Source organism: Chiloscyllium punctatum, unplaced genomic scaffold (assembly GCF_047496795.1).
Source record: "Chiloscyllium punctatum isolate Juve2018m unplaced genomic scaffold, sChiPun1.3 scaffold_1549, whole genome shotgun sequence".
NCBI classification, from domain to species: Eukaryota; Metazoa; Chordata; class Chondrichthyes; order Orectolobiformes; family Hemiscylliidae; genus Chiloscyllium; species Chiloscyllium punctatum.
This window is the reverse complement of record NW_027311283.1, coordinates 10961-31720: the sequence shown is the minus strand read 5'-3', so window position 1 is coordinate 31720 and position 20760 is coordinate 10961. Positions and strand designations below refer to the sequence as shown.

The window sequence follows — 20760 nt, the reverse complement described above, 5'->3', positions numbered from 1 at the left end:
CTACGGGGACAATTTAGCACGGCCAATCCACCCTAACCTGCACATCCCTGGGCACTATGGGGACAACTTAGCACGGGCCCAGTCCACCCTAACCTGCACATCCCTGGGTACTACGGGACAATTTAGCACGGCCAATCCACCCTAACCTGCACATCCCTGGGCACTACGGGGACAACTTAGCACGGGCCAGTCCACCCTAACCTGCACATCCCTGGGTACTACGGGACAATTTAGCATGGGCCAATCCACCCTAACCTGTACATCCCTGGGCACTATGGGGACAATTTAGCACGGCCAATCCACCCTAACCTGTACATCCCTGGGCACTACAGGGACAATTTAGCACGGCCAATCCACCCTAACCTGCACATCCCTGGGCACTACGGGGATAATTTAGCACGGCCAATCCACCCTAACCTGTACATCCCTGGGCACTACGGGACAATTTAGCACGGCCAATCCACCCTAACCTGTACATCCCTGGGCACTACGGGGACAATTTAGCACGGCCAATCCACCCTAACCTGCACATCCCTGGGCACTATGGGGACAATTTAGCACGGGCCAAACCACCCTAACCTGCACATCTTTGGACTGTGGGAGGAAACCGGAGCACCCGGAGGAATCCCCCGCAGACACGGGGAGAATGTGCAAACTCCACACAGTCAGGTAGGACTCGTACCCAGGTCCCTGATGCTGGGAGGCAGCAGTGCTAACCACTGAGACACCATGCCAGCCTTTTCCCACTCTAAGATCAGACTAACCTACGTAACTGCAAAATGTGTTGCTGGAAAAGCGCAGCAGGTCAGGCAGCATCCAAGGAACAGGGGAAATCGATGTTTCGGGCATGCGCTCTTCTTCAGGAACCTACATAACCCTTCATTGTACTATCATCCATCTGCCTATCCAAGAGTCGCTTCAATGTCCCTAATGTCTCTGACTCTACTCCCACTGCTGACAGTGCCTTCCACACACCCACCACTCTCTGTGTAAAGAACCTCCCTCTGACATCTCCCCAAAACCTTCCTCCAACCACCTTCAAATGATGCCCCCTGGTGAGAGCCATTTCCGCCCCAGGAGAAACTCTCTGGCTATCCCCCCTCTCTCTCTCTCTCTGCCTCTCATCGTCTTGTACACCTTTATCCAGTCACCTCTCACCCTCCTTCGCTCCAATGAGAAAAGCCCCAGCCCCCTCAGCCTTGCTTCATAAGACCGGCCCTCCAGGCCAGGCAGCGTCCTGGGAAATCTCTGCACCCTCTCGAAAGCTTCCACATCCTTCCTGTATTGAGGTGACCCAGATATCCTAACCTAATCTAAAGTTAAAAATCACCCAACACCAGGTTATAGGCCAACAGGTCTAATTGGAAGCACTAGCTTTCGGAGCGCTGCTCCTTCATCAGGTGGTTGTGGAGAATAAGATTGTAAGACACGGAATTTATAGCAAAGGTTTCCAATGTGATGTAACTGAAATTATATATTGAAAAAGATTCTGGATTGTTTGTTAAGTCTCTCGTCTTTTAGACTGACCATGTTGGTTTCAGTTCTTTTATATGTAAATCACAAAACTTTTTAAAAATCTACATTCTCAAGTGAACATTAACAATGAGTGTCATGTCGGCCCAGATCATGTATCGAAGGTGTGAGCTTCCCTGTGTGTGGCTGTCTGTGCCACAATGGTCAGACTGATTCGAATCTATAAAACGGATTTACAGGATCTTACACAGATTCATGCAGGTTTTGAGCAAAGTGCAATGTAACTCTGCAAGTACAAATTCACCCCACAAATTTACGTGTATTTGTGCGCGTGGGTGTGTGCGTGGGTTGGGGGGGGGGGGGTGGTATGAGTGTCTGAGAGAGAGTGTGTGTATGTGTGTGAGTGTAATGAGACACTCATAACGTCCCCCCTCCCCAACACACATACAGGTACACATACATAAATTCAGTGTCTTACAATCTTATTCTCCACAATACATGACGAAGGAGCAGTGCTCCTAAAGGTCGTACTTCCAAATAAACCTGTTGGCCTATAACCTGGTGTTGTGTGATTTTTAACTTTGTCCACCCCAGTCCAATACCAGCATCTCCAAATCATAACGTAATCCATTCCCCAACACTTGGCCCATCTCCCTCCAAACCCTCCCTATCAATGTCCCCCCCCCCCATCCTTTTAAATGTTGTCATTTTACCAGCCCCCACCACATCCTCTGGCAGCTCATTCCACACACGCACCACCCTCTGGGGGGAAAAAGTTACCCCTTGGGTCCCTTTCCCCCCTCTCACCTTAAACCTACCCCCCTCTAGTTCTGGACTCCAACAAGGATGTTGCCAGGGTTGGAGGGTCTGAGCTACAGGGAGAGGCTGAACAGGCTGGGGCTGTTTTCCCTGGAGTGTCGGAGGCTGAGGGGTGACCTTATAGAGGTTTATAAAATCATGGGGGGGGGGGCATGGATAGGGTAAATAGGCAAGGTCTTTTCCCCCTGGGGTGGGGGGGAGCCCAGAACTAGAGGGTTATAAAATCATGGGGGGGGGGGGGGGGGCATGGATAGGGTAAATAGGCAAGGTCTTTTCCCCCTGGGGTGGGGGAGCCCAGAACTAGAGGTTTATAAAATCATGGGGGGGGGACATGGATAGGGTAAATAGACAAGGTCTTTTCCCCCTGGGGTGGGGGGAGCCCAGAACTAGAGGTTTATAAAATCACGAGGGGGGCGTGGATAGACAAGGTTCTGGATTAGTTGGTGCTGGAAGAGCACAGCAGTTCAGGCAGCATCCAACGAGCAGCGAAATTGACGTTTCGGGTGATGAAGGGCTTTTGCAGAACTAGAGTCCAGAACTAGAGGGGCATAGGTTTAGGGTGAGAGGGGAAAGATATAAAAGCAACCTGAGGGGTAACTTTTTCCCCCAGAGGGTGGTGTGTGTGTGGAATGAGCTGCCAGAGGAAGTGATGGAGGCCGGTACAATTGCAACATTTAAGAGGCATTTGGATGGGTATATGAATAGGAAGGGTTTGGAGGGATATGGGCCGGGTGCTGGCAGGTGGGACTAGATTGGGTTGGGATATCTGGGTCAGCATGGACGGGTTGGACCGAAGGGTCTGTTTCTGTGCTGTACATCTCTCTGACTTTAAGCGCAGGTATCCACTCCACGTCAAATTTTATCGAAACCTTTTATCATCTGAAATCCCTCGATCTGATCTCCCATCGTTCTTCCACGTTCTGCAGAGGATAGGCCAAAACGGTTCAATCTCTCCCCTCCCACCTGGAAAATGTGCCCCCCCACCGTCATGAAACTCCCCCAGCCTTGGGAAAACTTAACTCCAACAATATCCCCCATTACTTTATAAAACTCCGATGCTCCAGTGAAAAAAGTCCCGGCCTATCCAGCCTTTCCTTCGACCTCAAACCCTCTCATTCCCAGCAACATCCTGGGAAATCTCTTTGGCACAGTCTTCAGCCTGGTAATATCCTTCCAGTAACATGGAGGCCAAAACTGGACACAGTGTACTGGGCAGCTTATTCCGATGCTGATTAATTCCAACATGAGTTCCAAGTCCTCTCGGGAACAAGAAAGATTGCAAGCAATACTCTGGGACACCGACGTACTGGCTGTTCCTCTGATCTCACTCTGTATCCATCCCCAAACTAATCCCACTGTCCCCCGCTCTCTCTCCCCATAGCCCTGTATCCATCCCCAAACTAATCCCACTGCCCCCCCGCTCTCTCCCCATATCCCTGTATCCATCCCCAAACTAATCACACTGCCCCCCGCTCTCTCACCCCATAGCCCTGTATCCATCCCCAAACTAATCCCACTGCCCCACTCTCTCTCTCCATATCCCTGTATCCATCCCCAAACTAATCCCACTGCCCCCCCGCTCTCTCCCCATAGCCCTGTATTGACCCCAAACTAATCCCACTGCCCCCCGCTCTCTCTCCCCATTGCCCTGTATCCATCCCCAAACTAATCCCACTGCCCCCCGCTCTCTCACCCCATAGCCCTGTATCCATCCCCAAACTAATCCCACTGCCCCACTCTCTCTCTCCATAGCCCTGTATCGATCCCCAAACTAATCCCACTGCCCCACTCTCTCTCCCCATAGCCCTGTATCGATCCTCAAACCAATCCCACTGCCCCCCGCTCTCTCCCCATAGCCCCGTACCGATCCCCAAACTAATCCCACTGCCCCACTCTCTCCCCATAGCCCTGTATCCATCCCCAAACTAATCCCACTGCCCCCACTCTCTCTCCCCACAGCCCTGTATCCATCCCCAAACTAATCCCACTGCCCCACTCTCTCTCCCCATAGCCCTGTATCCATCCCCAAACTAATCCCACTGCCCCCCCTCTCTCTCCCCATAGCCCTGATTCGATCCCCAAACTAATCCCACTGACCCCCACTCTCTCTCCCCATAGAGCCCTGTATCAAACCCCAAACTAATCCCACTGCCCCACTCTCTCTCCCCATAGCCCTGTATCGATCCCCAAACTAATCCCACTGCCCCCACTCTCTCTCCCCATAGCCCTGTATCCATCCCCAAACTAATCCCACTGTCCCCACTCTCTCTCCCCATAGCCCTGTATCCATCCCCAAACTAATCCCACTGCCCCCCCATCTCTCCCCATAGCCCTGTATCCATTCCCAAACAAATCCCACTGCCCCACTCTCTCTCTCCATAGCCCTGTATCGATCCCCAAACTAATCCCACACTGCCCCGCTCTCTCTCCCCATAGCCCTGTATCCATCCCCAAACTAATCCCACTGTCCCCCACTCTCTCTCTCCATAGCCCTGTATCGATCCCCAAACTAATCCCACTGCCCCGCTCCCTCTCCCTCTCCCAATAGCCCTGTATCGATCCCCAAACTAATCCCACTGCCCCCCGCTCTCTCTCCCCATAGCCCTGTATCCATCCCCAAACTAATCCCACTGCCCCGCTCCCTCTCCCCATAGCCCTGTATCGATCCCCAAACTAATCCCACTGCCCCGCTCTCTCCCCATATCCCTGTATCGATCCCCAAACTAATCCCACTGCCCCGCTCTCTCCCCATAGCCCTGTATCGATCCCCAAACTAATCCCACTGTCCCCGCTCTCTCTCCCCATATCCCTGTATCGATCCCCAAACTAATCCCACTGCCCCCCACTCTCTCCCCATAGCCCTGTATCGATCCCCAAACTAATCCCACTGTCCCGCTCTCTCTCCCCATAGAGCCCTGTATCGATCCCCAAACTAATCCCACTGTCCCGCTCTCTCTCCCCATAGAGCCCTGTATCCATCCCCAAACTAATCCCACTGCCCCACTCTCTCTCCCCATGGCCCTGTATCGATCTCCAAACTAATCCCATTGCCCCCGCTCTCTCCCCATAGCCTTGTAGCGATCCCCAAACAAATCCCACTGCCCCCGCTCTTTCCCATAGCTCTTTATCAATCTCTCAACTAATCCCAATGCCCCACTCTCTCCCCATCGCCCTGTATTGATCCCCAAACTAATCCCACTGTCCCCCGCTCTCTCCCCATAGCCCTGTATCGATCCCCAAACTAATCCCACTGCCCCCGCTCTCTCTCCCCATAGCCCTGTATCGATCCCCAAACTAATCCCACTGCCCCGCTCTCTCCCCATAGCCCTGTATCGATCCCCAAACTAATCCCACTGCCCCCACTCTCTCTCCCCATAGCCCTGTATCCATTCCCAAACTAATCCCACTGCCCCACTCTCTCCCCATAGCCCTGTATCCATCCCCAAAATAATCCCACTGCCCCACTCTCTCTCCCCATAGCCCTGTATCGATCCCCAAACTAATCCCACTGCCCCACTCTCTCTCCCCATAGCCCTGTATCCATCCCCAAACTAATCCCACTGCCCCCACTCTCTCTCCCCACAGCCCTGTATCGATCCCCAAACTAATCCCACTGCCCCACTCTCTCTCCCCATAGCCCTGTATCCATCCCCAAACTAATCCCACTGCCCCACTCTCTCTCCCCATAGCCCTGTATCCATCCCCAAACTAATCCCACTGCCCCCACTCTCTCTCCCCACAGCCCTGTATCGATCCCCAAACTAATCCCACTGCCCCACTCTCTCTCCCCATAGCCCTGTATCCATCCCCAAACTAATCCCACTGCCCCCCCTCTCTCTCCCCATAGCCCTGATTCGATCCCCAAACTAATCCCACTGCCCCCCCTCTCTCTCCCCATAGAGCCCTGTATCAAACCCCAAACTAATCCCACTGCCCCGCTCTCTCTCCCCATAGCCCTGTATCGATCCCCAAACTAATCCCACTGCCCCACTCTCTCTCCCCATAGCCCTGTATCCATCCCCAAACTAATCCCACTGCCCCCACTCTCTCTCCCCACAGCCCTGTATCGATCCCCAAACTAATCCCACTGCCCCCACTCTCTCTCCCCATAGCCCTGTATCCATCCCCAAACTAATCCCACTGCCCTGCGCGCTCTCCCCATAGCCCTGTATCCATTCCCAAACAAATCCCACTGCCCCCACTCTCTCTCCCCATAGCCCTGTATCAATCCCCAAACTAATCCCACTGTCCCCCACTCTCTCTCTCCATAGCCCTGTATCGACCCCCAAACTAATCCCACTGCCCCGCTCCCTCTCCCCATAGCCCTGTATCCATCCCCAAACTAATCCCACTGCCCCCGCTCTCTCTCCCCATAGCCCTGTATCCATCCCCAAACTAATCCCACTGCCCCGCTCCCTCTCCCCATAGCCCTGTATCCATCCCCAAACTAATCCCACTGCCCCCGCTCTCTCTCCCCATAGCCCTGTATCCATCCCCAAACTAATCCCACTGCCCCCGCTCTCTCTCCCCATAGCCCTGTATCCATTCCCAAACAAATCCCACTGCCCCCACTCTCTCTCTCCATAGCCCTGTATCAATCCCCAAACTAATCCCACTGTCCCCCCACTCTCTCTCTCCATAGCCCTGTATCGACCCCCAAACTAATCCCACTGCCCCGCTCCCTCTCCCCATAGCCCTGTATCGACCCCCAAACTAATCCCACTGCCCCCGCTCTCTCTCCCCATAGCCCTGTATCCATCCCCAAACTAATCCCACTGCCCCCCGCTCTCTCTCCCCATAGCCCTGTATCCACCCCCAAACTAATCCCACTGCCCCCGCTCTCTCTCCCCATAGCCCTGTATCCATCCCCAAACTAATCCCACTGTCCCCACTCTCTCTCCCCACAGCCCTGTATCGATCCCCAAACTAATCCCACTGCCCCCCGCTCTCTCTCCCCATAGCCCTGTATCCATCCCAAAACTAATCCCACTGCCCCGCTCCCTCTCCCCATAGCCCTGTATCGATCCCCAAACTAATCCCAATGCCCCACTCTCTCCCCATAGCCCTGTATCGATCCCCAAACTAATCCCACTGTCCCCACTCTCTCTCCCCACAGCCCTGTATCGATCCCCAAACTAATCCCACTGTCCCCACTCTCTCTCCCCACAGCCCTGTATCGATCCCCAAACTAATCCCACTGTCCCCCGCTCTCTCCCATAACCCTGTATCCATCCCCAAACTAATCCCACTGCCCCCACTCTCTCTCCCCATAGCCCTGTATCCATCCCCAAACTAATCCCACTGCCCTGCGCGCTCTCCCCATAGCCCTGTATCCATCCCCAAACTAATCCCACTGCCCCCACTCTCTCTCCCCATAGCCCTGTATCCATCCCCAAACTAATCCCACTGCCCCGCTCTCTCTCCCCATAGCCCTGTATCGGTCCCCAAACTAATCCCACTGCCCCCGCTCTCTCTCCCCATAGCCCTGTATCGATCCCCAAACTAATCCCACTGCCCCGCTCTCTCCCCATAGCCCTGTATCGATCCCCAAACTAATCCCACTGTCCCCCGCTCTCTCCCATAACCCTGTATCCATCCCCAAACTAATCCCACTGCCCCCCCCCCTCTCCCCATAGCCCTGTATCCATCCCCAAACTAATCCCACTGCCCCCCACTCTCTCTCCCCATAGCCCTGTATCCATCCCCAAACTAATCCCACTGCCCCCCCCCTCTCCCCATAGCCCTGTATCTATCCCCAAACTAATCCCACTGCCCCACTCTCTCTCCCCATAGCCCTGTGTTCAAAATAAAATCGATCTTAGCTTTAAAAACATTCCCTCCACCACTTCAGTGGGCAGGGAATTCCAGAGATTCCCAACCCTCTGGGTGAAGAGGTTCCTTCTCGATTCTGTCCAAGATCTGCTCCCCCTCGTTTTGAGGCACTGCCCTCTTGTCCTAGTTTCACTGACCAGTGGAAACATCCTCTCTACTTTCATCTTATCGATTCACTTCACAGGTTTCTGTAAGATCCACCCACCCCACTCGCCCGCCCTCCCAGCTTATGCTTCTGAATTCCAATGAAGACAATCCCCGTCCACTCAGTCTGCTTATAATCCAACACTCTCATGGAATGTTCCAGCGCAGTTCAGGCCCTTCGGCCCCTCCATGCTGTGCTGACCAATCTGAAGCCCCTCTCTCCTACCCTATTCCATTCTCATCCATGTGCCTACCCAATGCCCATTTAAATGCCCCTAAAGTTGGTGAGTCTACTCCTGTTACAGACAGTGCGTTCCACGCCCCCTCCTACTCTCTGAGTAAAGAAACTCCCTCTGACATCTGTCCTGTATCTAACACCCCCCTCAATGTAAAGCTATATTGATACGGGGCACAGTGGCTCAGTGGTTAGCACAGCGTCAGGGACACCAGTTCAATTCCAGTCTCAGGTGACTGTGCGGAGTTTGCACATTCTCCCCCTGCGTCGGCGCAGCTTTCCTGTGGGTGCTCTGGTTTTCTCCCACAGTCCAAAGATGTGCAGGTTAGGGTGGATTGGCCGTGCTAAATTGTCCCCGTAGTGCCCAGGGATGTGCAGGTTAGGGTGGATTGGCCGTGCTAAATTGTCCCCGTAGTGCCCAGGGATGTGTAGGTCAGGGTGGATTGGCCCGTGCTAAATTGTCCCCGTAGTGCCCAGGGATGTGCAGGTTAGGGTGGATTGGCCGTGCTAAATTGTCCCCGTAGTGCCCAGCGATGTGCAGGTTAGGGTGGATTGGCCCGTGCTAAATTGTCCCCGTAGTGCCCAGGGATGTGCTGGTTAGGGTGGATTGGCCGTGCTAAATTGTCCCCGTAGTGCCCAGGGATGTGCAGGTTAGGGTGGATTGGCCGTGCTAAATTGTCCCCGTAGTGCCCAGGGATGTGCTGGTTAGGGTGGATTGGCCCGTGCTAAATTGTCCCCGTAGTGCCCAGGGATGTGCGGGTTAGGGTGGATTGGCTATGCTAAATTGTCCCCGTAGTGCCCAGGGATGTGCAGGTTAGGGTGGATTGGCCGTGCTAAATTGTCCCGTAGTGCCCAGGGATGTGCGGGTTAGGGTGGATTGGCCGTGCTAAATTGTCCCCGTAGTGCCCAGGGATGTGCGGGTTAGGGCGGATTGGTCCGTGCTAAATTGTCCCGTAGTGCCCAGGGATGTGCGGGTTAGGGTGGATTGGCCGTGCTAAATTGTCCCCGTAGTGCCCAGGGATGTGCGGGTTAGGGCGGATTGGTCCGTGCTAAATTGTCCCGTAGTGCCCAGGGATGTGCAGGTTAGGGTGGATTGGCCGTGCTAAATTGTCACCGTAGTGCCCAGGGATGTGCAGGTTAGGGCGGATTGGTCCGTGCTAAATTGTCCCCGTAGTGCCCAGGGATGTGCAGGTTAGGGTGGATTGGCCGTGCTAAATTGTCCCATAGTGCCCAGGGATGTACAGGTTAGGGTGGATTGGCCGTGCTAAATTGTCCCCGTAGTGCCCAGGGATGTACAGGTTAGGGTGGATTGGCCGTGCTAAATTGTCCCGTAGTGCCCAGGGATGTGCGGGTTAGGGTGGATTGGCCCTGCTAAATTGTCCCATAGTGCCCAGGGATGTGCGGGTTAGGGTGGATTGGCCGTGCTAAATTGTCCCGTAGTGCCCAGGGATGTGCAGGTTAGGGCGGATTGGTCCGTGCTAAATTGTCCCCGTAGTGCCCAGGGATGTGCAGGTTAGGGTGGATTGGCCGTGCTAAATTGTCCCGTAGTGCCCAGGGATGTGCAGGTTAGGGTGGATTGGCCGTGCTAAATTGTCCCGTAGTGCCCAGGGATGTGCAGGTTAGGGCGGATTGGTCCGTGCTAAATTGTCCCCGTAGTGCCCAGGGATGTGCAGGTTAGGGTGGATTGGCCGTGCTAAATTGTCCCGTAGTGCCCAGGGATGTGCAGGTTAGGGTGGATTGGCCGTGCTAAATTGTCCCCGTAGTGCCCAGGGATGTGCAGGTTAGGGTGGATTGGCCCGTGCTAAATTGTCCCGTAGTGCCCAGGGATGTGCAGGTTAGGGCGGATTGGTCCGTGCTAAATTGTCCCCGTAGTGCCCAGGGATGTGCAGGTTAGGGTGGATTGGCCCAAGTGTTAGGTGCATTAGTCAGGGGTAACATGTGGGGAGGTGGGTCTGGGTGGGTTACTCTTCGGTGAGTCGGTGTGTAACTGTTGAGCTAGGTAGCCTGTTCCCACACTGTCGGGAATCGAATCTAACACCCCTCTTGCCCCTTCGAAGGGCAGGACCAGCCATCTCCCTGCCTATTCCGTCCAGGCCACTCATGGTGTTCCTGCGTGTTGGACAAAATGCGAGTCTTCTGCTTTCATTGAGAAATGTGGTTCAATTTCCCTTTGGCCTGAAAAGTTGGGTAAATTGGCGCAACTCTGGGAATAACGGGATTGAACTGACTGAGGACAGATGCACAACACACAAGGTGGGATCAGGAACGGTCAGACGTGAGTGCAGCTGGGGTTGGTTAGTACCACGACATCTTTATTCAGCGCCCACACATCTGGACATTAACACAGTCACTCTGTGTGGAAACGCACGTCCACACAACCTGCAAGGTTCACATTTGAGTAGCATCAGCTCCCACCTCAGGGCAGCGCAGTATCACCCTGAGGTTTGCAAAGGGGAGGCAGTACAGCTCGGTGCACAGCAGGATCCCACAGCTCGGTGCACAGCACGATCCCACAGCCAGCAGGGAGGCTCTCGTGTCGCACAGCGTCAATGGTTCACAGCTTTGGGTCCCAGGGATGAGAGAGAGAGAGAGAGAAAGAGAGACAGCTTGGTACACTGGAGGGGTACACAGGAGGGGTGCACAGCTCAGCGGGTTTTACGATCTCACGCTGATGTATGGCATTTTGGGCACTGCCCGCTCCCGCAGCACTGACCCTCCCACAGCCCCCCCTCCCGCAGCACTGACCCTCCCACAGCCCCCACTCCCGCAGCACTGACCCTCCCACAGCGCCCACTCCCGCAGCACTGACCCTCCCACAGCGCCCACTCCCGCAGCACTGACCCTCCCACAGCCCCCACTCCCTCAGCACTGACCCTCCCTCAGCACTGACCCTCCCACAGCACTGACCCTCCCACAGCCCCCACTCCCTCAGCACTGACCCTCCCACATCAGCCACTCCCTCAGCACTGACCCTCCCACAGCGCCCACTCCCTCAGCACTGACCCTCCCTCAGCGCCCACTCCCTCAGCACTGACCCTCCCTCAGCACCCACTCCCTCAGCACTGACCCTCCCACAGCCCCCACTCCCTCAGCACTGACCCTCCCACAGCGCCCACTCCCTCAGCACTGACCCTCCCTCAGCACTGACCCTCCCACAGCCCCCACTCCCTCAGCACTGACCCACCCACAGCCCCCACTCCCTCAGTGCTGACCCTCCCAGCCTCTTCCTCATCTATAACACCCTTGCAGCAGGGCGGCTGATCCACCACTTGGGGCGTCTCCTCTCACCTGACCGCCCCTCACCCTCTCGGACCTACCCCTTTGGACACTACCTCCATAAGATGCCCAGGTGTTTCTCACCGTCTGGCAGAAGCCAGGGTCCTGGAGAGAGTACCCCCCGCACTTTGCCCGGGTGCCTGTCTGTGTTGGCCGTCCGGCTGCCACAGTGGGCGCCGAGATCCTTCCCCGAGCTACTGGAGACCGGTGCCACCCGGGTGAGATTGAGACCCTTCCCGAGCATGGAGCTGAACTGCCTCTGCTCATCGAAGCTGCTCAACACCGGGGCCTCTGGAGACGACCGGGCCCCACCTCCCTCCCAATCCGTCTCCCAGCCATCCGAATCTGTTCCTGTGCTCTCCTCGGAGAGGGGCCTGTCGCTCGGAACAGCCTGGGGCCCAGCGTCTCTGGGCGGAGGCCTCACCCTGGACTCAACCTGAGCGCTCGGCCTGGACTCAACCTGAGCGCTCGGCCTGGACTCAACCTGAGCGCTCGGCCTGGAGTCAACGACAGCCTGAGGCCTGGAGTCAACGACAGCCTGAGGCCTGGAGTCAACGACAGCCTGAGGCCTGGAGTCAACGACAGCCTGAGGCCTGGAGTCAACGACAGCCTGAGGCCTGGAGTCAACGACAGCCTGAGGCCTGGAGTCAACGACAGCCTGAGGCCTGGAGTGGCTGGGGAGGGTCTGGACCCTGGACTTAACTGGAGTGTCAGGTCTGGAGTCAAGGAGAGCCTGAGGCCTAGAGTGGCTGGGGAGGGTCTGGACCCTGGACTTAACCCTGGAATCGAGGAGAGCCTGAGGCCTAGGGTCAAGGAGAGCCTGGGGCCGAGAGTAGACAGAGGAGATTTGGGCTTTTGATACACCGAAACCGCGGGGCGCGGTGCGGTCCAGGACAGCCTGGGGTTGGCAAGGATCTGGGATATCGTTGGCCCTAGGCCCGAGGCCGGAGCGCTGTCTGGAGGGAGCCCGGGCCCGAGGCTCGAGACCGGTGTCAGGCCCAGTATCGTCAGCCCGCTGTCTCCTGCGATGGTTCCTTCGATGTCCACGGGTACCCCCAGCCACAGGCCAGGCATCTGTCGCTCCGGAGTGGCCTCTGGACAGTCTCCGCTGTCTTGTCCTCTGGTGTTCGGGGGACACTGACTTCCGCCTGGCCTGGCCCCGCACAGAACAGAGCCCTCTTTCGCCTCTCGGGCCTGGGAGGGGGTGCGCCTGTCGGTCGAGAACCACAGCAGCTTCTCCAAAGTCTGTCTCGGCCTCCGTGTCAGGACCTGAGAGGACACAGAGATCTCACTTTACAATCAGGAGCTGGGCTCAGGGGAGTGGCTCGGTACTAACTCCCTGTCACACACCCTCAGAACTATCCCGGGAGGGTTTGATGGGGGAACAGTGTAGAGAGAGCTTTACTCTGTATCTAAACCCCTGACCCTGGGAGTGTTTGGGGGCAGAAACAGTACAGAGAGAGCTTTACTATCAGTTTGAAAGACTAGAGGGTGGTTTATTCAGGTTGGAACTGTAATTATTCCATTCCATGTACCTGTGCGGGCGTATGTCTGAGAAACCACACTGTTTGAACACACCTCAGTGAACCCACCCATACTTGGTGCAGCAGGTTAGATCCTGCTGGGGTGATCAAGTCATTGATGTCACTCCCTGGGTAAACACTGCAGCCAGATTGCTATTAAACACAGGGAGAAACAAGGAAAAACACAGGGAGAAACAAGGAAAAACACAGGGAGAAACAAGGAAAAACACAGGGAGAAACAAGGAAAAACACAGGGAGAATCAAGGAAAAACACAGGGAGAATCAAGGAACAACACAGGGAGAAACAAGGAAAAACACAGGGAGAATCAAGGAAAAACACAGGGAGAATCAAGGAAAAGCACAGGGAGAAGCAAGGAACAACACAGCATCAGGGTCTCAAGGCTATGGGGGGGGGAGAGAGCGGGGACAGTGTGGGATTAGGTCAGGGATCGATACAGGGCGATGGGGAGAGAGAGCGGGGACAGTGGGGGATTAGGTCAGGGATGGATACAGGGCTATGGGGAGAGAGAGCGGGGACAGTGGGGGATTAGGTCAGGGATGGATACAGGGCTATGGGGGGAGAGTGTGGGGCAGTAGGATTAGATTGGGGATGGATACAGGGAGAGAGAGGGGGGACAGTGGGGGATTAGGTCAGGGATGGATACAGGGCTATGGGGAGAGAGTGTGGGGCAGTAGGATTAGATTGGGGATGGATACAGGGAGAGAGAGGGGGGACAGTGGGGGATTAGGTCAGGGATCGATACAGGGCTATGGGGAGAGAGAGCGGGGCAGTGGGATTAGTTTGGGATTGACACGGGGATGTGGGGACAGTGGGATGAATTTGGGATGGATACAGAGCTATGGGGAGAGAGGGGGGATGTGGGATTATTTTGGGATTGACACGGGACTGTGGGATTAGTTTGGGATTGACACGGAACTGTGGCGACAGCGGGATCAGTTTGGGATTGACACGGGGCTGTGGGGACAGCGGGATCAGTTTGGGATTGACACGGGGCTGTGGGGACAGCGGGATCAGTTTGGGATTGACACGGGGCTGTGGGGACAGCGGGATCAGTTTGGGATTGACAGTGGGCTGTGGGGACAGCGGGATTGACACTGGTCTGGGGGGATAGTGGGATTAGTTTGGGATTGACAGCGGGCTGTGTGGACAGTGGGATTAGTTTGGGATTGAGAGTGGGCTGTGGGGACACCGGGATTAGTTTGGGATTGACACGGGACTGTGAGGACAGTGGGATTAGATTGGGATTGACATTGGGCTGTGGGGACAGTGGGATTAGTTTGGGATTGTCAGTGGGCTGTGGGGACAGCGGGATTAGTCTGGGATTGACACTAGGCTGCGGGGACAGTGGGATACGTTTGGGAATGATAGTGGACTGTGGGGACTGTGGGATTAGATTGGAATTAAGAGTGGGCTGTGGGGACATTGGGATTAGTTTGGGATTGACAGTAGGCTGTGGGGACATCGGGATTAGTTTGGGATTGACACTGGGCTGTGGGGACAGTGGGATTAGTTTGGGATTGACACTGGGCTGTGGGGACAGTGGGATTAGTTTGGGATTGACACTGGGCTGTGAGGACATTGGGATTAGTTTGGGAATGATACAGGGTTGTGGGGACAGTGGGATTAGATTGAGAATGATACAGGATTGTGGGGACAGTGGGATTAGTTTGGGATTGACACTGGGCTGTGGGGAGATTGGGATGAGTTTGGGATTGACACTGGGCCGTGGGGACAGTGGGATTAGTTTGGGATTGAGAGTGGGCTGTGGGGACATTGGGATTAGTTTGGGATTGACACTGGGCTGTGGGGACAGTGGGATTGACACTCGGCTGTGGGGACAGTGGGATTAGATTGGGATTGACACTAGGCTGTGGGGACATTGGGATTAGTTTGGGATTGACACTGGGCTGTGGGGACATTGGGATTAGTTTGGGATTGACACGGGGCTGTGGGGACAGTGGGATTAGATTTGGATGGACACTGGGCTGTGGGGACAGTGGGATTAGATTGGGATTGACACTGAGCTGTGGGGACAGTGGGATTAGTTTGGGATTGAGAGTGGGCTGTGGGGACATTGGGATTAGACTGGGAATGACACAGGGTTGTGGGGACAGTGGGATTAGTTTGGGATTGACACTGGGCTGTGGGGACAGTGGGATTAGTTTGGGATTGACACAGGGTTGTGGGGACAGTGGGATTAGTTTGGGATTGACACTGGGCTGTGGGGACAGTGGGATTAGTTTGGGATTGACAGTGGGCTGTGGGGACAGTGGGATTAGTTTGGGATTGACACGGGGCTGTGGGGACAGTGGGATTAGTTTGGTATTGACACTGGGCTGTGAGGACAGTGGGATTAGTTTGGGATTGACAGTGGGCTGTGGGGACAGTGGGATTAGTTTGGGATTGACAGTGGGCTGTGGGGACAGTGGGATTAGTTTGGGATTGACACTGGGCTGTGGCCTGACCCCTGATTGATTTTATGGTTTCTCGGTCACTGTGGTTGACACGTCACCCTGTGTTCGAGGGGAGGAGGAGTGAGCCCGCGGTCATAATGACACAGTCAGTGCTGCAGTCCTGGTAAAGGACCACGAGTAACCAGCTCGGAACCACTCCACTCATGATCCCACACTCGCTGGCTTCCCACCATCCCTGGGGAAGTTAGTGAGCTGTGAGCAGGAACCCTTCTGTTCCCTCCCTTGAGTCTGCCATCCCTCTCCCAAGGATACGTCTCACTCAGAAAGGCAGAATGATCCCTGGGCACAGGTTCCAGGTTCACACAGACCCCTTCAGTCTAACCCGTCTGTGCTGACCCGGATATCCTAACTTAATCCAGTCCCCATTCCCCAGCACTTGGCCCATCTCCCACCAAACCCTCCCTATCCATGTCCCCTATCCATGTCATTGTCCCACTTCCTCTGGCAGCTCGTTCCACACACGCACCACCCTCTGGGGGAAAACATTGCCCCTTAGATCTCTTTTGTATCATTCCCCCTCTTACCCTAAGCCTGTGCCCTCTAGTTCTGGACTCCCCCACCCCAGGGGGAAAAGACCTTGTCTATTTACCCTATCCATGCCCCCCTCACGATTTTATAACCCTCTATAAGGTCACCCCTCAGCCTCCGACACTCCAGGGAAAACAGCCCCAGCCTGTTCAGCGTCTCCCTGTAGCTCAAACCCTCCAACGTCCTTGTAAATCGTTTCCGAACCCTTTTTGGTTTCCCATCGATCCTTCCTGTGGAAGAGAGACTCTCGACTCTGATCTCCAGTGTCTGCAGTCCTCATTCTAACCCCGCTGCAAAGCCTCTTCCCAGGAATGCTGACCATTAAGGGGTTCTCCTCCTCTCTGGAGCAGGATCTTTGCGAGTCCCTCTCACCGCACCCCAGGGCCTGACCGCTCTCCTTCAACCCCTCTGTGCTCTCTCGTCTCTCCCCGCTCGTTCCCTGTCTTCTCCTGCCTGGCTTTTGCTCTCTCTCACTCTCTCTCTCTCTCTCTCGGTCTTGCCCCACCTCACTGCCTCATCCTCTCCATCCCTGCTTCTGTCCCCTTCTCCCTCTCACACTCTCCCCCCGACTCTGCCCCACTCCCTGTCAGGTGCTCTTGCCCCATCTCCCAGCTGGGATTCCCGGTCCCGGGGCAGGAAGCGGTGCCCAGATTCCGGTCGGTACCCACCGGATGCTGTCGGAATGGCCCAGCAGGAAGAAACAGGGCTCCCCGTGGCGGGAGTTAGTCACGCAGACGGAGAGCTGGGAAGGGCTTGTAGCTGAACAGTGACAGAGCCAAGCAGCAGCAGGAAGACAGGAGAGAGGAAAGAGAAGAGAAGACAGAAGGAGAAGGTAGTTAATAAAGATCAGGCACACGACTGAAGGCCCCAAAAGGAGTGAGAGGCCTGTCGCACGTTCAGCACCGTTCACAGACACAGAGGGGGTCACAACCACTGAGGGCGATTCAGGAGGAGCCACAGTTCAAAACAGAGGGTCAGCGGCTCAACGCGTACCCTCCCTCAGCGCCCACTCCCTCAGCACTGACCCTCCCACAGCCCCCACTCCCTCAGCACTGACCCTCCCACAGCACCCACTCCCTCAGCACTGACCCTCCCACAGCCCCCACTCCCTCAGCAACGACCCTCCCACATCGGCCACACCCTCAGCACTGACCCTCCCACATCAGCCACTCCCTCAGCACTGACCCTCCCTCAGCACCGACCCTCCCACAGCACCCACTCCCTCAGCACTGACCCTCCCACAGCCCCCACTCCCTGAGCACTGACCCTCCCACATCAGCCACTCCCTCAGCACTGACCCTCCCACAGCCCCCACTCCCTCAGCACTGACCCTCCCTCAGCACTGACCCTCCCACAGCGCCCATTCCCTCAGCACTGACCCTCCCTCAGCACCGACCCTCCCACAGCACCCACTCCCTCAGCACTGACCCTCCCACAGCCCCCACTCCCTGAGCACTGACCCTCCCACATCAGCCACTCCCTCAGCACTGACCCTCGCACAGCGCCCACTCCCTCAGCACTGACCCTCCCACAGCCCCCACTCCCTCAGCACTGACCCTCCCACAGCCCCCAGTCCCTCAGCACTGACCCTCCCACAGCCCCCACTCCCTGAGCACTGACCCTCCCACAGCCCCCACTCCCTCAGCACTGACCCTCCCACAGCGCCCATTCCCTCAGCACTGACCCTCCCACAGCACCCACTCCCTCAGCACTGACCCTCCCACAGCCCCCACTCCCTCAGCACTGACCCTCCCACAGCCCCCAGTCCCTCAGCACTGACCCTCCCACAGCGCCCATTCCCTCAGCACTGACCCTCCCACAGCCCCCACTCCCTCAGCACTGACCCTCCCACAGCACCAACCCTCCCACAGCACCCACTCCCTCAGCACTGACCCTCCCACAGCCCCCACTCCCACAGCACTGACCCTCCCACAGCCCCCACTCCCTGAGCACTGACCCTCCCACATCAGCCACTCCCTCAGCACTGACCCTCCCTCAGCGCCCACTCCCTCAGCACTGACCCTCCCACAGCGCCCACTCCCTCAGCACTGACCCTCCCTCAGCACTGACCCTCCCTCAGCGCCCACTCCCTCAGCACTGACCCTCCCACAGCACCCACTCCCTCAGCACTGACCCTCCCACAGCGCCCATTCCCTCAGCACTGACCCTCCCACAGCCCCCACTCCCACAGCACTGACCCTCCCTCAGCACTGACCCTCCCTCAGAACTGACCCTCCCACAGCACCCACTCCCTCAGCACTGACCCTCCCACAGCACCCACTCCCTCAGCACTGACCCTCCCACATCAGCCACTCCCTCAGCACTGACCCTCCCTCAGCCCCCACTCCCTCAGCACTGACCCTCCCACAACCCCACTCCCTCAGCGCTGACCCTCCCACAGCACTGACCCTCCCGCAGCACCCACTCCCTCAGCACTGACCCTCCCACAGCACCCACTCCCTCAGCACTGACCCTCCCACAGCGCCCGCTCCCTCAGCACTGACCCTCCCACATCAGCCACTCCCTCAGCACTGACCCTCCCACAGCCCCCACTCCCTCAGCATTGACCCTCCCTCAGCACTGACCCTCCCACAGCCCCCACTCCCTCAGCACTGACCCTCCCACAGCACCCACTCCCTCAGCACTGACCCTCCCACAGCACTGACCCTCCCACAGCCCCCACTCCCTCAGCACTGACCCTCCCACAGCCCCCACTCCCTCAGCACTGACCCTCCCGCAGCACCCACTCCCTCAGCACTGACCCTCCCACAGCACCCACTCCCTCAGCACTGACCCTCCCACAGCGCCCGCTCCCTCAGCACTGACCCTCCCACATCAGCCACTCCCTCAGCACTGACCCTCCCACAGCCCCCACTCCCTCAGCACTGACCCTCCCCCAGCACCCACTCCCTCAGCACTGACTCTCCCACTGCCCCCACTCCCTCAGCACTGACCCTCCCTCAGCACTGACCCTCCCTCAGCACTGACCCTCCCACAGCCCCCATTCCCTCAGCACTGACCCTCCCACAGCCCCCACTCCCTCAGCACTGACCCTCCCACAGCACCCACTCCCTCAGCACTGACCCTCCCACATCAGCCACTCCCTCAGCACTGACCCTCCCTCAGCCCCCACTCCCTCAGCACTGACCCTCCCACAACCCCACTCCCTCAGCGCTGACCCTCCCACAGCACTGACCCTCCCGCAGCACCCACTCCCTCAGCACTGACCCTCCCACAGCACCCACTCCCTCAGCACTGACCCTCCCACAGCCCCCACTCCCTCAGCATTGACCCTCCCTCAGCACTGACCCTCCCACAGCCCCCACTCCCTCAGCACTGACCCTCCCACAGCACCCACTCCCTCAGCACTGACCCTCCCACAGCCCCCACTCCCTCAGCACTGACCCTCCCGCAGCACCCACTCCCTCAGCACTGACCCTCCCACAGCGCCCATTACCTCAACACTGACCCTCCCACAGCCCCCACTCCCTCAGCACTGACCCTCCCTCAGCACTGACCCTCCCTCAGCACTGACCCTCCCACAGCCCCCATTCCCTCAGCACTGACCCTCCCACAGCCCCCACTCCCTCAGCACTGACCCTCCCTCAGCACTGACCCTCCCTCAGCACTGACCCTCCCACAGCCCCCATTCCCTCAGCACTGACCCTCTGACAATGTACCCCACAGTCTGACACCCCTGATATGTTTCCGTACTCGGGCCAATACTGTACTCGCAAAAGTGCGCAACATCACTCACCAAATTCCGGAACATGGCCATTCCCAGAGCGCATCCGGAGGTGGATCCTGTCCTGACCGTGTCGGATCAGCTCCACGGCCTGGGCATGGCTCATTCCCATCGTGGGCTCACCGTTGATCTCCACCAACTGGTCACCAATCTACAGGGGACAAATACAGGCGAATCAATTCACAGGATGAAGCTCACCCCCTCACTGTATCACCCTGATATACCCTACACCCCTCACTGTAACACACTGATATACCCCACACCCCTCACTGTAACACCCTGATATACCCCACACCCCTCACTGTAACACACTGATATACCCCACACCCCTCACTCTAACACCCTGATATACCCCACACCCCTCACTGTAACACACTGATATACCCCACACCCCTCACTGTAACACACTGATATACCCCACACCCCTCACTCTAACACCCTGATATACCCTACACCCCTCACTGTAACACACTGATATACCCCACACCCCTCACTGTAACACCCTGATATACCCCACACCCCTCACTGTAACACACTGATATACCCCACACCCCTCACTGTAACACACTGATATACCCCACACCCCTCACTGTAACACCCTGATATACCCCACACCCCTCACTGTAACACCCTGATATACCCCACACCCCTCACTGTAACACCCTTTTATACCCCACTCCCCTCACTGT

The 20760-nt window shown here is 56.8% G+C and overlaps 1 protein-coding gene across 2 annotated transcripts; it reads right to left on the bottom strand.

Moving 5' to 3' along the window:
- Positions 1-11688: 11688 nt before the first annotated feature.
- LOC140475336 (uncharacterized) lies at positions 11689-20218 on the bottom strand. Of its 2 annotated transcripts, XR_011959885.1 has the most exons (3): positions 20084-20200; positions 16995-17085; positions 12938-13048 (listed from the first exon to the last, which is right to left on the bottom strand). XR_011959885.1 is itself a non-coding variant. In XM_072567768.1 (2 exons), exons 1-2 carry the CDS (start codon positions 20181-20183, stop codon positions 11832-11834), a joined length of 1317 nt encoding a protein of 438 aa, XP_072423869.1. In that variant the 5' UTR covers positions 20184-20218; the 3' UTR covers positions 11689-11831. The 2 variants fall into 2 exon arrangements, 1 of the variants encoding a protein (XP_072423869.1); XM_072567768.1 differs by lacking the exon at positions 16995-17085 and having other exon boundaries at positions 11689-13048; positions 20084-20218.
- Positions 20219-20760: the final 542 nt, after the last annotated feature.